The sequence below is a fragment of the Bos mutus genome, chromosome 21, assembly GCF_027580195.1.
Source record: "Bos mutus isolate GX-2022 chromosome 21, NWIPB_WYAK_1.1, whole genome shotgun sequence".
Classification (NCBI taxonomy): Eukaryota; Metazoa; Chordata; class Mammalia; order Artiodactyla; family Bovidae; genus Bos; species Bos mutus.
Window position 1 is genome coordinate 4559223 of NC_091637.1, and position 15253 is coordinate 4574475.

Below are 15253 nucleotides of genomic sequence, written 5' to 3' on the forward strand. Positions count from 1 at the left end.
AATGGTGGGCCAATGATACCCTGGGATAGGTTGGACATATCCCCAACTTCTGCTGCTAATGCAGATTCAGCAAGGGGCAGTTACACTGAGTCAAGAAGCAGTGTGGTTTTCAAGCATATATGCATCATTAAGGGAGAAGTTAATAGCTGTGCAGGAAGGCATGATAAGAAAGAGGAGAAACATCATAAGATGCATTGACTTACCTGAGGGAGATTTGATGGTGTTCCACGTGAACAGCAGTCTTCAACAGGTTCACAGGAATAGTTGTCCTCTGCTTTTAGAGTCCCAGTCCCCATCTCTCCCTCCTGTAAGGCCATAGGGTTTTATTCTAGAATTGTGGACCCAGGCAGATAGACCCTTCACTTTTACAGCAGTTGAGGTTACTAGGACAACTTGATATGGCCCTGTCCAATTCTCAGACATCTGGCTTGGACTCCCTTTCTCTTGCCAGGTCTTTACTAATACTTGGTCCCCCAGCTCTACTTGGGGTTTGTTTAAGTCCTCCTGTGGTCTAGGAAGACCTTTATCCATATCACAGTTCTTGTTGAAACCTTCCCAGGTCAATTGCATGTTTTAGGAGTTCATTGGTGTCCTCATTAAAAAAAAAAAAAAAAAAATCAGAAGTTAAGAATGGACGTCTATATATCATTTCATAAGGGCTTAATAGTGGCCATTTAGGGGCTGCCTGTACCCTCATGAGGGCTATTGGTAGGATATGGGTCCATTTATTACGTGTTTCTTGACATAATGCAGCCATAGCCCTTTTAAGAGTCTGGTTGGCTCTCTTCACCTTCCCTGAGAGGAGGGCATGGCAACCCACTCCAGTATTCTTGCCTGGAGAATCCCTATGGACAGAGGAGCCTGAAGGACTACAGTCCATGGGGTCGCAAAGAGTTGGACATGACTGAGTGACTAAGCACAGCATACCTTCCCTGAGGCTTGAGGCTGCCATGATGTGTGGAGGTGATATTTCATTCCTAAGCATATGGCCAGGTTCTGGGATATCATGGCTGTAAATGAGGGCCCATTGTCCCTCTGAAGTGATCAAGGCAGCCCAAAGGTAGGCACTATTTCCTTTAGCAGAGCTTTACAGACTTCTGCAGCTCTCTATGTCCTGGTAGGGAATGCTTCAATCCATCCTGTGAATGTGTCATTAAAGGCTAGCAAATAAGAGAACCTATGACCTAAATCATACCCCTTGCAATAATACAGAGGAAATGACAAATAGATTCAATGGATTTGATCTGATAGAGTGTCAGAAGAACTATGGATGGAGGTTAGTGACATTGTAGAGGAAGCAGTGATCAAGACCATCCCCAAGAAAAAGAAATGCAAAAAAGGCAAAATGGTGGTCTGAGGAGGCCTTATAAATAGCTGAGAAAATAAGAGAAGTGAAAGGCAAAGGAGAAAAGGAAAGATATACCCACTGGAATGCAGAGTTCCAAAGAATAGCAAGGAGAAAGAAGAAAGCCCTCCTCAGTGATCAGTGCAAAGAAATAGAGAAAAACAATAGAATGGGAAATACTAGAGATCTCTTCAAGAAAATTAGAGCTACCAAGGGAACATATCATTATGGATTGTGGATTATGGATCTAACAGAAGCAGAAGATACTAAGAAGATGTGGCAAGAATTATATAAGAAGAACTATACAAAAAAAGATCTTCAAGACCCAGATAATCATGATGGTGTGATCGCTCACCTAGAGCCAGACATCCTGGAATGCAAAGTCAAGTGGACCTTCGGAAGGAAGCATCACTATGAACAAAGCTAGTGGAGGTGATGGAATTCCAGTTGAGCTATTTCAAATCCTAAAGATGATGTTGTGAAACTGTTGTACTCAATATGCCAGCAAATTTGGAAAACTCAGCAGTGGCCACAAGACTGGAAGAGATCAGTTTCCATTTCAACCCCAAAGAAAGGCAATGCCAAAGAATGCTCAAACTACTGCACAATTGCACTCATCTCACACACTAGCAAAGTAATGCTCAAAATTCTCCAAACCAGACTTCAACAGTACATGAACCATGAACGTCCAGATGTTCAAGCTGGATTTAGAAAAGGCAGAGGAACCAGAGATCAAATTGCTGACATCCTTTGGATCATTGAAAAAGCAAGAGAGTTCCAGAAAAACATCTACTTCTGCTTTATGACTATGCCAAAGCCTTTGACTGTGTAGATCACAACAAACTATGGAAAATTCTTCAAGAGATGGGAATACCAGACTGCCTGACCTGGCTCCTAAAAAATCAGTATGCAGGTCAAGAAGCAACAGTTAGAACTGAACATGGAACAACAGAAGGGTTCCAAATCGGGAAAGGACTATGTAAAGGCTGTATGTTGTTACCCTGCTTATTTAACTTATATGTAGGGTACATCATGTGAAATGTCGGGCTGGATGAAACACAAGCTGGAATCAAGATCGCCAGGAGAAATATCAATAACCTCAGATATGCAGATGATACCACACTTATGGCAGAAAGCAACAAAGAACTAAAGAGCCTCTTTATGAAAATAAAAGAGGAGAGTGAACATGTTGTCTTAAAACTCAACATTCAGAAAACTAAGATCACGGCATCTGGTTCCATCACTTCACAGCAAATAGATGGGGAAACAGTGGAAACAGTGACTTTATTTTGGGGGGCTCCAAAATCACTGCAGATGGTGACTGCAGCCATGAAGTTAAAAGATGCTTGCTCCTTGGAATAAAAGTTATGACCAACCTAGACAGCGTATTAAAAAGCAGAGACATTACTTTGCCAACAAAGGTCTGTCTAGCCAAAGTTATGGTTTTTCCAGTAGTCATGTATGGATGTGAGAGTTGGACTATAAAGAAAGCTGAGCACTGAAGAATTAAGGCTTTTGAACTGTGGTGTTGAAGAAAACTCTTGAGAGTCCCTTGGACAGCAAGGAGATCCAACCAGACCATCCTAAAGCAAATCAGTCCTGAATATTCATTGGAAGGACTGATGCTGAAGCTAACTCTCCAATACTTTGGCCACATGATGTGAAGAACTTAGTTGTTTGAAAAGACCCTGATGCTGGGAAAGATTGAAGGTGGGAGCAGAAGAGGACAACAGAGGATGAGATGGTTGGATGGCCTCACCTAATCTACGGACAAGAGTTTGAATAAACTCCAGGAATTGGTGATGGACAGGGAGGTCTGGCGTGCTGCAATCCATGGGGTCACAAAGAGTCGGAGATGACTGAGTGACTGAACTGAACTGAACAGGCAGATGGGATTCATTTCCAGGTTGTCTTTGGCCAAGCATTCTGATTCAGAGCCCTTCCTGGTTGCACTCTCATTGCTCAGCAAGATGGATGGCAGCGACAACGATTCTGGGAGGTAGTCGTACACATGGTGTCTCCTTTTGACGTTTCCCAAACTCTTCCCGTTGGTGATGACTTCTTAGTTCCATGTTCTTTACCAGGATCTCCGGTCATAAAACAACTCATGAAAATTGTTGCTATGGTGCCTGGCCAGGGTTGGCAGTTTCAATCAGTGGGCTTCCCCTACACTTCTAAAGGCAAATCAATGGGTCTTCACAGTCTTAATTGATAAAATCCAGAGTCCTCAATTTCCCAATTTTCTCCAGAAGCCCATTTCTCTTCTCCTGTTTTCTGACACAAGCCTGAAATTGTCGTTCTGTGAGTCTTTTGAGAAACTGCTAGTGAAACCAGCGGTGGAATCCCCCAAGGATACCCCAGGCTCTTGTCTGTGCTCACCAAGGTGGCAGAGCACTCTGAATCAGTCATTATCTGCTCATTATTCTCTTCCTAATCCTCAACCCTTCTTTTGAGACACAGCGGAGTATTTTCACTTTAAATCCTCCTCCAAAATACGCTCAAGGTCAAATTCCATAGAGGGTGCTTAAGGTAGGGCTCCAAGAGAGGGGTGGAAGGGTGTGGAGGAGGGCATCGCAGGCAGAGAAAAGACAAAACATTGTTATAAATAATTGTAATGTCGTATAATACTTAGTAATTATTGATTCAAGGCGTGTTGGAGCCATTGTTAACGCTAATTCTTTCCCAAGAGGTTTTGATTCTGGAGGAGAGAACGGCGGGGGGGTTAGCGGGGACTTTCCCAACTCTGAAAGGTAACAGAGGCAGCGGAAGGGGTACGCTGGAACCCGCAACAGCAGGGAGTTGCCAATCTGCGAAGTCCCAGTTGCTTAAGGTGCCAGCGAGCACGGGAGTGGACGCAAATCCTATTTGCCCAAGGTAACGTCTTGAGACCTCGGTGTCCAATCAGTACGAGAGTAAATATCCGACGCGGCGCAGGGTGTAAGGCGCCCCTCGGGCTCCCGGTGCCGCCCCGGAGGGCTCAGCCCGCCTCGGCCACGCCCTCGAGGCGTTTCCAGGCGTCCGGGCCGGTTAGCCACCCGATTGGCCGGGAGGCCGGAAACCCGGCCCCGGGCGCCACGTGTACTAGGGGCCTGCCGGAAGGCGAAGGCCGGCGCTGACTCGGCGGGCGTGTGCGGCGCGGGTCTGGCCGGGGCTGCGTCGCCATGGAGCGGGACGGGGATCAGCTGTCCGCGCGGCCCACCCTCGAGACCGAGGGGCTGCGTTTCCTTCACGTCACGGGTGAGTGGGCGCGCGCCGCGGGCCGCGGGGCCGCGTCCTCATCGCCGGCTCGTCGCCATGTTCAGTGAGTAGTTCTCCACGGCGCTGTGGGCTGGGCCGGCCGGAGGCCAGACGCGGCCGGTACCAGCAGGCCTGGGCGGTGGGCCGAAGGCGCGCGCGGAGGCTCGCCCGGAGCCCGGCTTCCCTGGGCTTTGCTGTCGGCCCTTGTTTGCCCGAGTCCTTTATCTCGCGCGACACAGGCGGTTCAAGCCCTTCCGGGTCGCGGTTTACTGGGCTCACAGGGTCCTTGACGTTTGCCGCCAAGCCGCGCTTCCCCCACCACCGCGCCCTTGCGCACGCCCCCAAACTCTGCCCTGTGCCAGCCCCCCGCGGCTACCCTTTTCCGTACGTTGCCTGGATCGTTAAAGCCCTTCCCTTCCTGATTCGGACACACTCCGTCATCCTTCAAAACCCGGCTGACGTGCCCCGCCTGCCCCGGGGTTGCCCCTCCGATTCCCCAGAGGGCTGAGAAGCACCTTCTAAGGGATCCCTGGATTGTACTTCTCGCTGCTTTAACTACCTTCTTAGGAAGTCTTCCGCTAGGAAAGCTCGGTGGAAGTGTCATTTTTAGTTTCTTGAAAACTTTTATTTTTTTCAGTGGGCTCCCTGCTGGCCACTTACGGCTGGTACATCGTCTTCAGCTGCATCCTTCTCTACGTGGTGTTTCAGAAGCTTTCCACCCGGTTGAGGGCCTTGAGGCAGAGGCACTTAGATCAAGCTGCCGCTGCTCTGGGTTAGTATGTGTGTGTTTGTGTGTATGAGCATGTGCGCGCGTGTACACTCAGTTGTGTCCGAGTCTTTGGGGCCATGGACTGTAGCCTGCCAAGCTCCTCTGTCCATGGGATTTTCCAGGGAAGAGGACTGAAGGCGTGGCTTTACCCGTACTTATTGTAGTATTTATAAGTTAGTCTATTGTTACGAGTAAGAGGTATCAGTCTAATCCGTGTGGGAGGTAAACTGAAGTTGATTTTGGTGAATTGCAGTAGTGTGTTTTTTTTTAATTTCAGAGTTTTTGATGGGGTGAAAAACCTGCTTAATGATGTGTAGAACACCCTCTGCTTGCATCATTCTTTATTTACAGGAGAGAGTAAAATGAAAACGTCAAAGCTTCTGCATACTTATGGGTGTGCCTACTAACTCTCAGTTATCTCTAGAACCCTAGTGAGTGACAGGAAACTCAGCCTTAGTTCCTCACATCCACTGCATTCTGCTTTTCAAAACTTACTCATCAGACCTGATGGCAGATTTATACATGGCTGTTTAAAAAACTCATTCCCTCTAAAACAGCCTTTTAACTTGTTAGAAGTTACAGTTTCTGAGAACATAGTCAAAAGAAATGTTCAGTATTTTGATAATAGTAGTATAATTAAATAAATGCTAATCGTCAGTGATCCGAGTCACCACAGTTATGAAGCTGGGGAAGAAACAAACATCATAACATAATAGTAGTCATTAGCAGAAGGACCTAAAAAATTCCTTTACTCTCCTCTCCCATGAAACCCTGTGGTCCTTCCATCATCTCAGTATTTTTGGTTGTTGGCTGTATATCCCAAAAAACAAAGTACAATTGTAAATCTTGCTTAAGTTGTGGGATAATGTGACGTGGGTGAGGTTAGAGAACAGCTTCAGTCACCTGGTACAGCCGTTGCTGTCACTGTGATCTGCTGACAGCTGAGGAGTGGATTTATAATATAATGGGATGGGCGTCTCAGAAGAGTTTGTTTTAAGGAAGCGTTGCACAAAGTAAATGTGCAGTGAAAGGTGTACTTTGTGTTGTACAATTTTGTTAGGAAAATTAGGTTTAAAAAATCCACACATAATTTCTTTTTTTCTAAGAATAAAACAGCAATTTCAAATGTTGTTACAATTCACATTTCTATAAAGTAGAACTATAGTTTCATTTTTAAAAGTAAAGCTCTGTTCGTCTCTGCCACCACACAAACCCACACCCACCCAGCCATACCTATTTTGTGTTCTGTTGTACGTGCATTCAGTTAAATGACCTTTTTTCCATTGCTTTTTACTGTCTGTAGGTAATGGTGATCCCATATCCTTTGGATGGTGCTGGTGTGAACATAGTAGTTGTAGTTTGTTTCTTTGTTTAGAAAATTAGTCACACTACTGTGTAGTTCCCCTTAGTGCTCCTTAAACACAGTGGTCTGCATAAAACAGAAAACTTGATTGTGTTTTTGGGTAATTTGCTTTGTTGTATAAACCAGATAAAAATAAATATCTGGGGCGGTCATTTCTATTAACGCTAGTTGGCAGAATTTTTCTTTTCTGTAGAAACAAGAATAGAATACCTAAATACCTTTCCCTTTTTCTGGTATATATCTAGACTAATTAGGTGATAGCTAATGATCAGAAAACTTGCTTTCCCTTGGTTATTTCTAGAATTCTGGTCAGTCTAGAGGCTGGGAGTTAGGAGGTATCCTGGATGTGAAATCAAATTTCGCTGTGGCTGCCGCACCACTTATATTTGAATCATAGGGCCCAGGCCAGATTCTCTGAATTGGGATTGCTCAGAGAGCCCAGAAATCTGTTGTGAACAGAGATTTCTGATGCTGTAAGTATTTTAACAAGGACTCTGAACTGAGGCTATGTGATAGTCTCCTTCCCCTTTAGGCAGTAATTAAATACATGCAGAAGGATAGACTTACTCATGTTAAAAAAGGTTTTTGTATTGTTTGATTTCTGTACACTTCTAATATAGATCTCAAGAGTTTCCATTTTATATTTTACAAAGTGCTTTATTCCAATTTTTTTCTGCCTTTTCAGAACCTGATATTGTTGTTAAACGACAGGAGGCTTTAGCAGCTGCTCGTTTGAAAATGCAAGAAGAATTAAATGCACAAGTTGAAAAGCATAAAGAGAAATTAAGACAGGTATGTACTGGTTTTAATTTGAGTACATGATATTTGAGGTTTAGTTGGTAAAAGTGTGTATGTGTGTGCATGCACTCACATTATGGTGGGTAAAGGGAACAGTTTTAGGCTGAATCATTTCCACTTAGCTAAGTATTGCTCAGCATGTTTTACTTGTGTAATTTCTTAATGTTCAGGGGTGAAATGCTCTTAAATAATTACTCTTAAATACTCTTGTATTTATGTTTTTACTTTTAAGTGGTTCCCTTATAGCAGTATTTTGCCCATAAAACCGTGTGCTATGTGCAGGAGCCGTACCACCAGACACAGAACACACATTCAGCATCTTGCTTCATGGTTGGTTTCAAGCTTTGCATCTCACAGGACCTGACTTGGTGGGGCCACTCTTCAGTGGATTAAAGAAGAGCCAGGGGAGGGTGGCAATGGACTCCACCTAGGGTAGAGATGGAGAGCAGAAGATGGAGTTCTGAAAGACTTTTGTTAAACACATGGTTTGGTTGTGGGAGTGATGGGCAGTTCTGGAGGTGATGGGGAGGAAGAACCAGGGGCTACTGTTGAAGTGACCTGAGCAGCCAGGTGGGTTGTGCTGCTCTTCACAGGCGTGAAGTCACACTTACTGTGTTGGCCCCAGTCTGTGTAACTGAAGCAACTAAGTGTAGGCTCCGCTTTCTGGTTTTATTACAGATGTTTCTGGGCCCCTCTTTATCCCCTTATAAGGAAACCAGAGAAGTTGGTCTTCCTGCTGGTCTTGCCTGTGTCTCTGGTATTTCCAGAAAGGAATGCCTTTCTGCCACCGCTGGTGGCTTTTGTTTTCTGCATGGTCATTAGTGCATGGTTGGTATCCACATCGTGGCTGGAGCCCAGAGTGAAAGGACAGAGCGAAGTATTTTAGGTATTTTTCCAGAAATATTTTATTCATATATAAACGCATGCTTATATCATTTTTCCATAGAAATGGCAGCATAATACACATAGATGCTATATTTAAGCAGTTTTATTTTTTGTTTGTTTCTAAAAAAAACTTTAGCAAGTGTTTTAAAGTTTTTAAGAAATATTTAATTGTTTTGTTTCTAGAGCCCAAGAGTAAGTTCAGTTCCTGCTACGTGTCAAAATTAATGACTTGAGGGTCTGACTTTTTTGCGTTAGTAAAACAGCCTGATCATTTACCCAGTTTGCTGATGTAGCTGGGGGGAAAAGCTTTTAAAAGATTGTTTTTAAAAACTGTAATGTGAGCCTCCTAAAATTGGAGAAAGGATAGAAGGCTGTGTTGAGTTTTAAAGTTGTGGTTCTGTATTGTTTGTTCAGTCTCTCAGTCGTGTGTCTGGCTCTTTGCGGCCCCATGGACTGCAGCACGCCAGGCTTCCCTGTCCTTCACCATCTCTGGGAGTTTGCTCAAACTCATGTCTGTTGAGTCAGTGATGCCATCCAACCATCTCATCCTCTGTCGTCCGTTTCCTCCTACCTTCAATCTTTCCCAGCATCAGAGTCTTTTCCAGTGAGTCAGTTCTTCGCATCAGGTGGCCAAAGTATTGGAGCTTCAGCTTCAGCATCAGTCCTTCCAATGAATATTCAGGACTGATTACCTTTAGGATTGACTGGTTTGTTCTCCTTGCTGTCCACAGGACTCAGAAGAGTCTTCTCCAGCACCACAGTTTGAAAGCATCTATTCTTTGCTACTCAGCCAATTTTATTGTCCAACTCACATCCGTACATGACTGCTGGAAAAAGCATAGCTTTGATTATGGACCTTTGTTGGCAAAGGAATCTCTCTGCTCTGAAATACACTGGCTAGGTTGGTCAAAGCTTTTCTTTCAGGGAGCAAGCATCTTTTCATTTCATGGATACAGTCACTGTCCACAGTGTTTTCGGAGCCCACGAAAATACGGTCTATTACTGTTTCCATTGTTTTCCCATCTGTTTGCCATGAAGTGATGGGACTGGATGCCATGATCTTCGTTTTTCAGTGTTAAGTTTTAAGCCAGCTTTTTCACTGTCCTCTTTCACCTTCATCAAGAGGCTCTTGATGCTTTCTGCCATTAGGGTGGTGTTATCTGCATATATGAGGTTATTGATATTTCTCCTGGCAATCTTGATTCCAGCTTGTGCTTATTCAGCCTAGCATTTCCCATGATGTACTTTGCATAGAAATTAAATAAGCGGGGTGACGTATCTCCTTGATGTACTCCTGTCCCAGTTTTGGACCAGACCATTGTTTATGTCTGATTCTATCTTTCTTGACCTGCATACAGGCTTTACAGGACGCAGGTAAGGTGGTCTGGTATTCCCGTCTCTTTAAGAATTTTCCAGTTTGTGATCTGCACAGTCACAGACTTTAGTGTAGTCAACGTGGTTCTGTATACTTAAGAAAAGTAACAGTCTTCCTGTCTCATAGTTCAGTCAGCTCTCTTGTATGTGGTCTCAGAATTTGTCACTGATGTACCATTCTGGTGTTTTCCATGTTGGCTATAAACATAAAACAGCTTTCAGATTAAGAAGCAGTTTCTTCCTTAACCTCCTGTACTTGCTGACAGTGAAGGCATGAAGGGACAGGCATTTGGGTTTAGCAGTGATGGACCCTGAACCATTGAGAAATTTCTGGATATGTGCTTTCTAAGGCATCCTCTTGCATATCTTTGTGGCATCGCAGTTTAATCGGAACCAGAATGAACTGAAGCTTGGGTTTGGATTGCATCAGGAACTGAGAGAGTTAGTGACCTTTGTGCACTCGTGAGTTGCAGTACCCAGTTGTTCAAGGAGTGGGAAGCAAAGGTGAAGACTTCGGGCGCTGTATTTCCCTCCTGTTCACTGCTCAAGGTTTCTCAGGTGCTCATTGTTGGACATAGTTTTCTACTGAGATTAGTTTTCTCTTATGCTCCCATAGTACCTTACTTGCAGAGAATTCTCAAATTTGCTCTCATTGGTTCCTCACAGCCTTCCAAGTTGAAGGGTTAAGTAACTTTCCTCAGGTGACACAACCAAATAGCAGCAAAGCACACCTGCCAGCCACACCGACCCTTTTCAAGTCAGTGTTCTTCAACATGACCAGAAATGTCTAGTTTAAAAGAAGAATCTGTATTCTTTCTTCTGTGACACTTTTTGCTTTCCTTAATAGTATGGAAAAGCAAAGGATTCTGTATCTGAATTAAACTCACACACCACTAGATGACAGCTACTTTATTAACTGAAGAAAGTGCAGGTGAAACTTTGAAGAACATTTAAATTACAGATTATCAAAAGTATATTTTCTTTGAGAAGGATGACAGCTTATGAATTCATTTTGTATCATGTGCGATTCTTCCTCAGCTTGAAGAAGAAAAAAGGAGACAGAAGATTGAAATGTGGGATAGCATGCAAGAAGGAAAAAGTTATAAAGGAAATACAAGAAAGCCTCAGGTGATGTAGCCTTCAACCTAGTGGACTTATGTTCAAGTAGGTGAAGATTCCTGGAGTAGAATGTCTTAACTAGATTCTTAAGGCTGTATATGTTCAAGCAGGAAGAAGACAGTCCTGGGCCTTCTACTTCATCAGTCATCCCAAAACGAAAATCTGACAGAAAGCCTTTGCGAGGAGGAGGTAAGTATGAAACATTAAAGCATTCTGAACAATAATTGGCTAAATTTACCTGAAACAGGATTCTCTTTTCTTGATTCATTGCCTATAAACTGAGACTAATTCCTAAGTATAGGTTATGAAGATTAAATAAAAGAAACAGATGTAAAACAGCCTTCAGCGGCTAGAAATGACCAGCCTGCTGAACCCTTTATTGCCGCTGACCCTCCAGCAAGGACGTGGGTGCATGTCCTTTTTCCAGGAGGCCTCTGACCTCCTTGGCCTCACAAAAGTTAGCATTTGATAAGCAGTGAAAAAGGAGGTCACTCGAGGCTCTCGGGAAATAATTGGGATGGTTGCAGTTGTATTTTAGTGTTTTTCACTTGATCCCACAGTCCTGTAAGGGGTAAGTTAAGTGAGGCAAGGAGTAGTTTGCCTGTTTTGCATATGAGTGGGTCAAGGGGCCTAGGACACGGGTTTTGGCCTTTCCAGCCAGAGCTGCCTTGTTTCTTACAAATAACTCCTTCAAGGAGGCATGAACAGATAGATATTCATTAAGAGACCTTCTTTGTGCAGTACCCCCAAGCACTCTAGGTGGTACCATAGCAGTGTGTACCATCCCATCCTTGAGGACTTTCACATACTTTTGGGAAGATGGGACTCCCACACAACTGAAAATAAATAACCCTTTGTGATGTGCCAGGAGTTCCTCCTCCATCTGGAGAGAGGGGAGGGCAAAAGCATTAGAATGATTTGGGAAGAAACCAGTTCTAGGCTGAAGATACTTTTTTCTATCTGGGAAGAGGGGTTTTCTCTGGCTAGGTGCCACAGAGGCAGAGGTGTGGCCAACCTCTTAGACGACTGAGGGGAGTCTGTGAAGCCTGCGAGCTCTCTGAAGCCAGGACACAAGGTGGGTTGCCCTTAAAGGCTGGGTTCTGATCTCTTCCTTTGTGTTAGGAACTCAGAGCTGGCTTGTATAGGGGAGTGGTATGTCTGAAAAGAAAATGCTTTTTTAAATCTTTTTCTTGCTTCAGCAAGAAATAATCTTCTAAGGCCATTATGCAGAGCAACAAGTGGTAGTATTCAGGGGACGATTGTAGAAAATGGAATGTATGGTGTGCTGTGTGCATGCCTCTAACATTGCTAGCAATCCAGAGCTGGGGGCTTCGAATGGCCTGTCTTTATAGGCCTTAAAGAACCTGAGGCACAGGGAGTTGGTGACCAAAGATTCTACAGTAAGGAACAAAACCACCTCATTTAAGGTCTTGCTGACTCTAGAGCCTGAGCAGAATGGTCGCCAAATGTCTATTAACTTTAGGAAGTTAATGAGTGGGCAAGGATGAGTGTGGCGGCTGGGGCATGTGGATTTCCCAGTTCTTACTGGTGAAAGCAACCACAAGTTCCATTCGGTTTTGATTTTTATAATTTATTTTCTGTAACTTGAGCAGTTCTTACTTGAATGTACTCGTCTTATTAAGGACTACAGTTAGAAACCTTTATATACTTAAATTTAGCCATCTTGAGAGGCTTTGGGGGCAGATTTTTTGTGTATTTGGTGGAGATTTTCATGTTTTGATAGTTAAAACAGAAGCTGAATGGCTTGTTTTATTCAAGTCAGTTCAGACTGCAATCACATTATAGAAAGTCAGATTAGTATATACAATGCAATATAATGCAGTCACATTATAAAGTTTTTTTGGTCATGTGGTTGCTTAAAGTTTTCTGAAAATGTTTATGAGAGTTTATGAGATTGTATCTCTGCAGTGCTTTGCATATCAGGCTTACGGTCCTCTGTTTGATGTGAAATGTTTCCAACACTGTTTTGCTTCCTTTATCTCATCACAGGTTACAATCCTTTGTCTGGTGAAGGTGGTGGAACCTGTTCCTGGAGACCTGGACGCAGAGGACCCTCATCTGGTGGATGAGGCTAAGAATCTTGTTAGTGTCACTTTTGACATTAGCAAGATGAATCCTTAACCCTCAACTCAATTGTCTTACGCACGCTTTTCACAGTGATTAGCCAGGGGGAGGGGCTTTCTTTCTGTTCTTAACTACACTGATGACTTCAAGGGTTGAAGGCAGCATAGGGTGTGGACATGGCCACTAGGCAGTATTGCAGTTAGTCACGCTGCACTGAAGCCGTCACTGTTCATTGATTTCACAGGTCTTTGTTAGTTGGTAGCTAAGGGCTTCCAGGTGATTGGTGATCTTGGTAAAAGAGACCTGGCAATGATCCTTCAAGTTAAGAGGTCCTGGCTGGTAGGACAGTCTCTGTGACAGCTTGCGTTGAATGATGTCTTCCTTGTAAATGGTGAGCCCACCAGCAAGGATTACTGATGCAGACAGTTGATGGGGTTGTTCTGTAAATTTATATGTACAGAACTGTTTAAAAAAAGAGAGACTGTAAATATTAAAAAAAAAAAAAATTTTCAGTATCTTTATTAAATTTAAAGAAATTTCTTTATGCACTTGAATTTGTCTGTCTAACATAATACAGCTTTTTATCATTCATAACCTCCCGTTAATAAAATTTACTTTCTCTTCTCATTATTGCTCACCTCAGTGAGCATGAAAAGTGGGACAGCTGCAGTGGTTTTCAGAGCTGGAGGGCTCCTGGGGGTTTATCCACAAAACCGGACACTTGGAGTTGAGTTTCTGCATTAATAGGGCAAAGAAACATCTTGCCTGTAAGTACCTCAGGGGTCATTGGGGTTTTTGGAAGCCCTGTGAGTCCTCTGTCTCACACTCATTTCTTACGTCCTTATGCAGAGTCTCTGTGAAGTATGTTATAAAGGGCCAGGTAGTAAAGATTTTAGGCTTGACAGGCGGCACAGTCTATATTTTTTAATTTTTAAAGAATTATTAAATACATTTAAAAATATTTATCTTACGGGCTAGATTTGTCCTGCCACCTGTAATTTGTTGATCCCTGCTTCATGTCAAGATGATGAGAAAGAATAATGGAAAGTTTTAGACTGGGTTAAAATATTTCATCTAGGTCTGTTAATTTATGTCCAGAGAGATTGATTCCCTGTAGGATATAAATGAACTTTTAAGAGTTCTTCCTTTAAACTATTTTCCTGTAGTTGAAAATACCTAGTTAAGCAGCTATCAACTGTTCATTTTAGAAATAGAAGGCATGTTTCAGTATACTATTAGCTGTGACTTTTCCCTCAAACCTCCTTTTTTCCCCTATAAATTAAGGAAGAAAGGAAGAAACACATAGGAAGAAACGCTGAGTTGTATATACCCACCTTGCATCTGGCAGTATGACTGGTGGTGGAGAGGTGGTGCCATGTGAGTAATTGATCGGGAGATAATAGAAGAGGGAAGGAAACTAACTTGTGTAATAGAGTTTGAAGAGCACTTGCTGTGTGCCGAGCACATACATTTATAGTTAATCCTCACTACAGTCCCGTGAGGTAGGTACTTCTAGTTAACCTTGGTTTTTAGAAACTGTAGCTTAGAGGGTCAACTGGTGCAAGACCCTGATCACTGTAGTCTGTTTTGTCCTTGTGTTCCTGATAGCCAAAGACTGTACAGCCAGGGTCATAGAAAACCAAGCTTGATGTATCTAATGAGACAGCTACCATGTGGCAAAGTGAATACTTATCAAGTGTTGTGTGCTACAAGTCAAGAGCAGTAAATATTTCAGAAGGGTGGACTGAAGTTGCCAGAGGAGATGGGTCCTGTGCTCCTCTTGAAAGAAGTGGTGTAGAATCTGAGGCCCATGGGGAAGAAGGGATGGGTCAGAAGATAGCTGAACCAGGCAGAACACTGCCTCATGCTGCAGTGGGGGGGCTGCAACTTGGAACTGATGGCAGTAGTCGTGTATTTAAATGATGCATAACCCAGTCCATCCTGATCATGGAGTAACGTTAGTAAGTGGACAAAAGACACACAAACCTTCAGTTGAAACTTTCTGGTGCCTAGAGTTGTGGCCTTGGCCAAAGGCAACTGCTTCTGTTGGAAAGAGGAACTACACCCTCCTCGAGGACCACTCTTACCTATCTTCCTGTTCTCCCCTGTGCTGTTTCTGTTAGCTGCTTCTCAAATATGTCAAGTCTTTATCATAATATAAGCACAAAGCCACATCACATTCACAGAACCCTGATTCCGGCTGGTGCTCTTTGCTATGGAACGAGCTTTGAGTTGTCTCCATTCATCATCTGTTTCTGCCCACCCTCTGCTTAATGCT

The 15253-nt window shown here is 43.5% G+C and overlaps 1 protein-coding gene across 2 annotated transcripts; it reads left to right on the forward strand.

Annotated features, from left to right (window-relative positions):
* The first annotated feature begins 4410 nt into the window (after nt 1–4410).
* Nucleotides 4411–13519, forward strand: SELENOS (selenoprotein S). 2 transcript variants are annotated; one of them, XM_070358142.1, is made up of 7 exons: nt 4411–4582; nt 5220–5354; nt 7400–7506; nt 10810–10899; nt 11001–11079; nt 11859–11965; nt 12901–13519. In XM_070358142.1, the coding sequence occupies exons 1-6, from the start codon at nt 4507–4509 to the stop codon at nt 11918–11920; spliced, it is 549 nt and encodes a 182-aa protein (XP_070214243.1). In that variant the 5' UTR covers nt 4411–4506; the 3' UTR covers nt 11921–11965; nt 12901–13519. The 2 variants fall into 2 exon arrangements, with proteins under 2 accessions (XP_070214243.1, XP_005899856.1); XM_005899794.3 differs by lacking the exon at nt 11859–11965 and having other exon boundaries at nt 4413–4582.
* Nucleotides 13520–15253: the final 1734 nt, after the last annotated feature.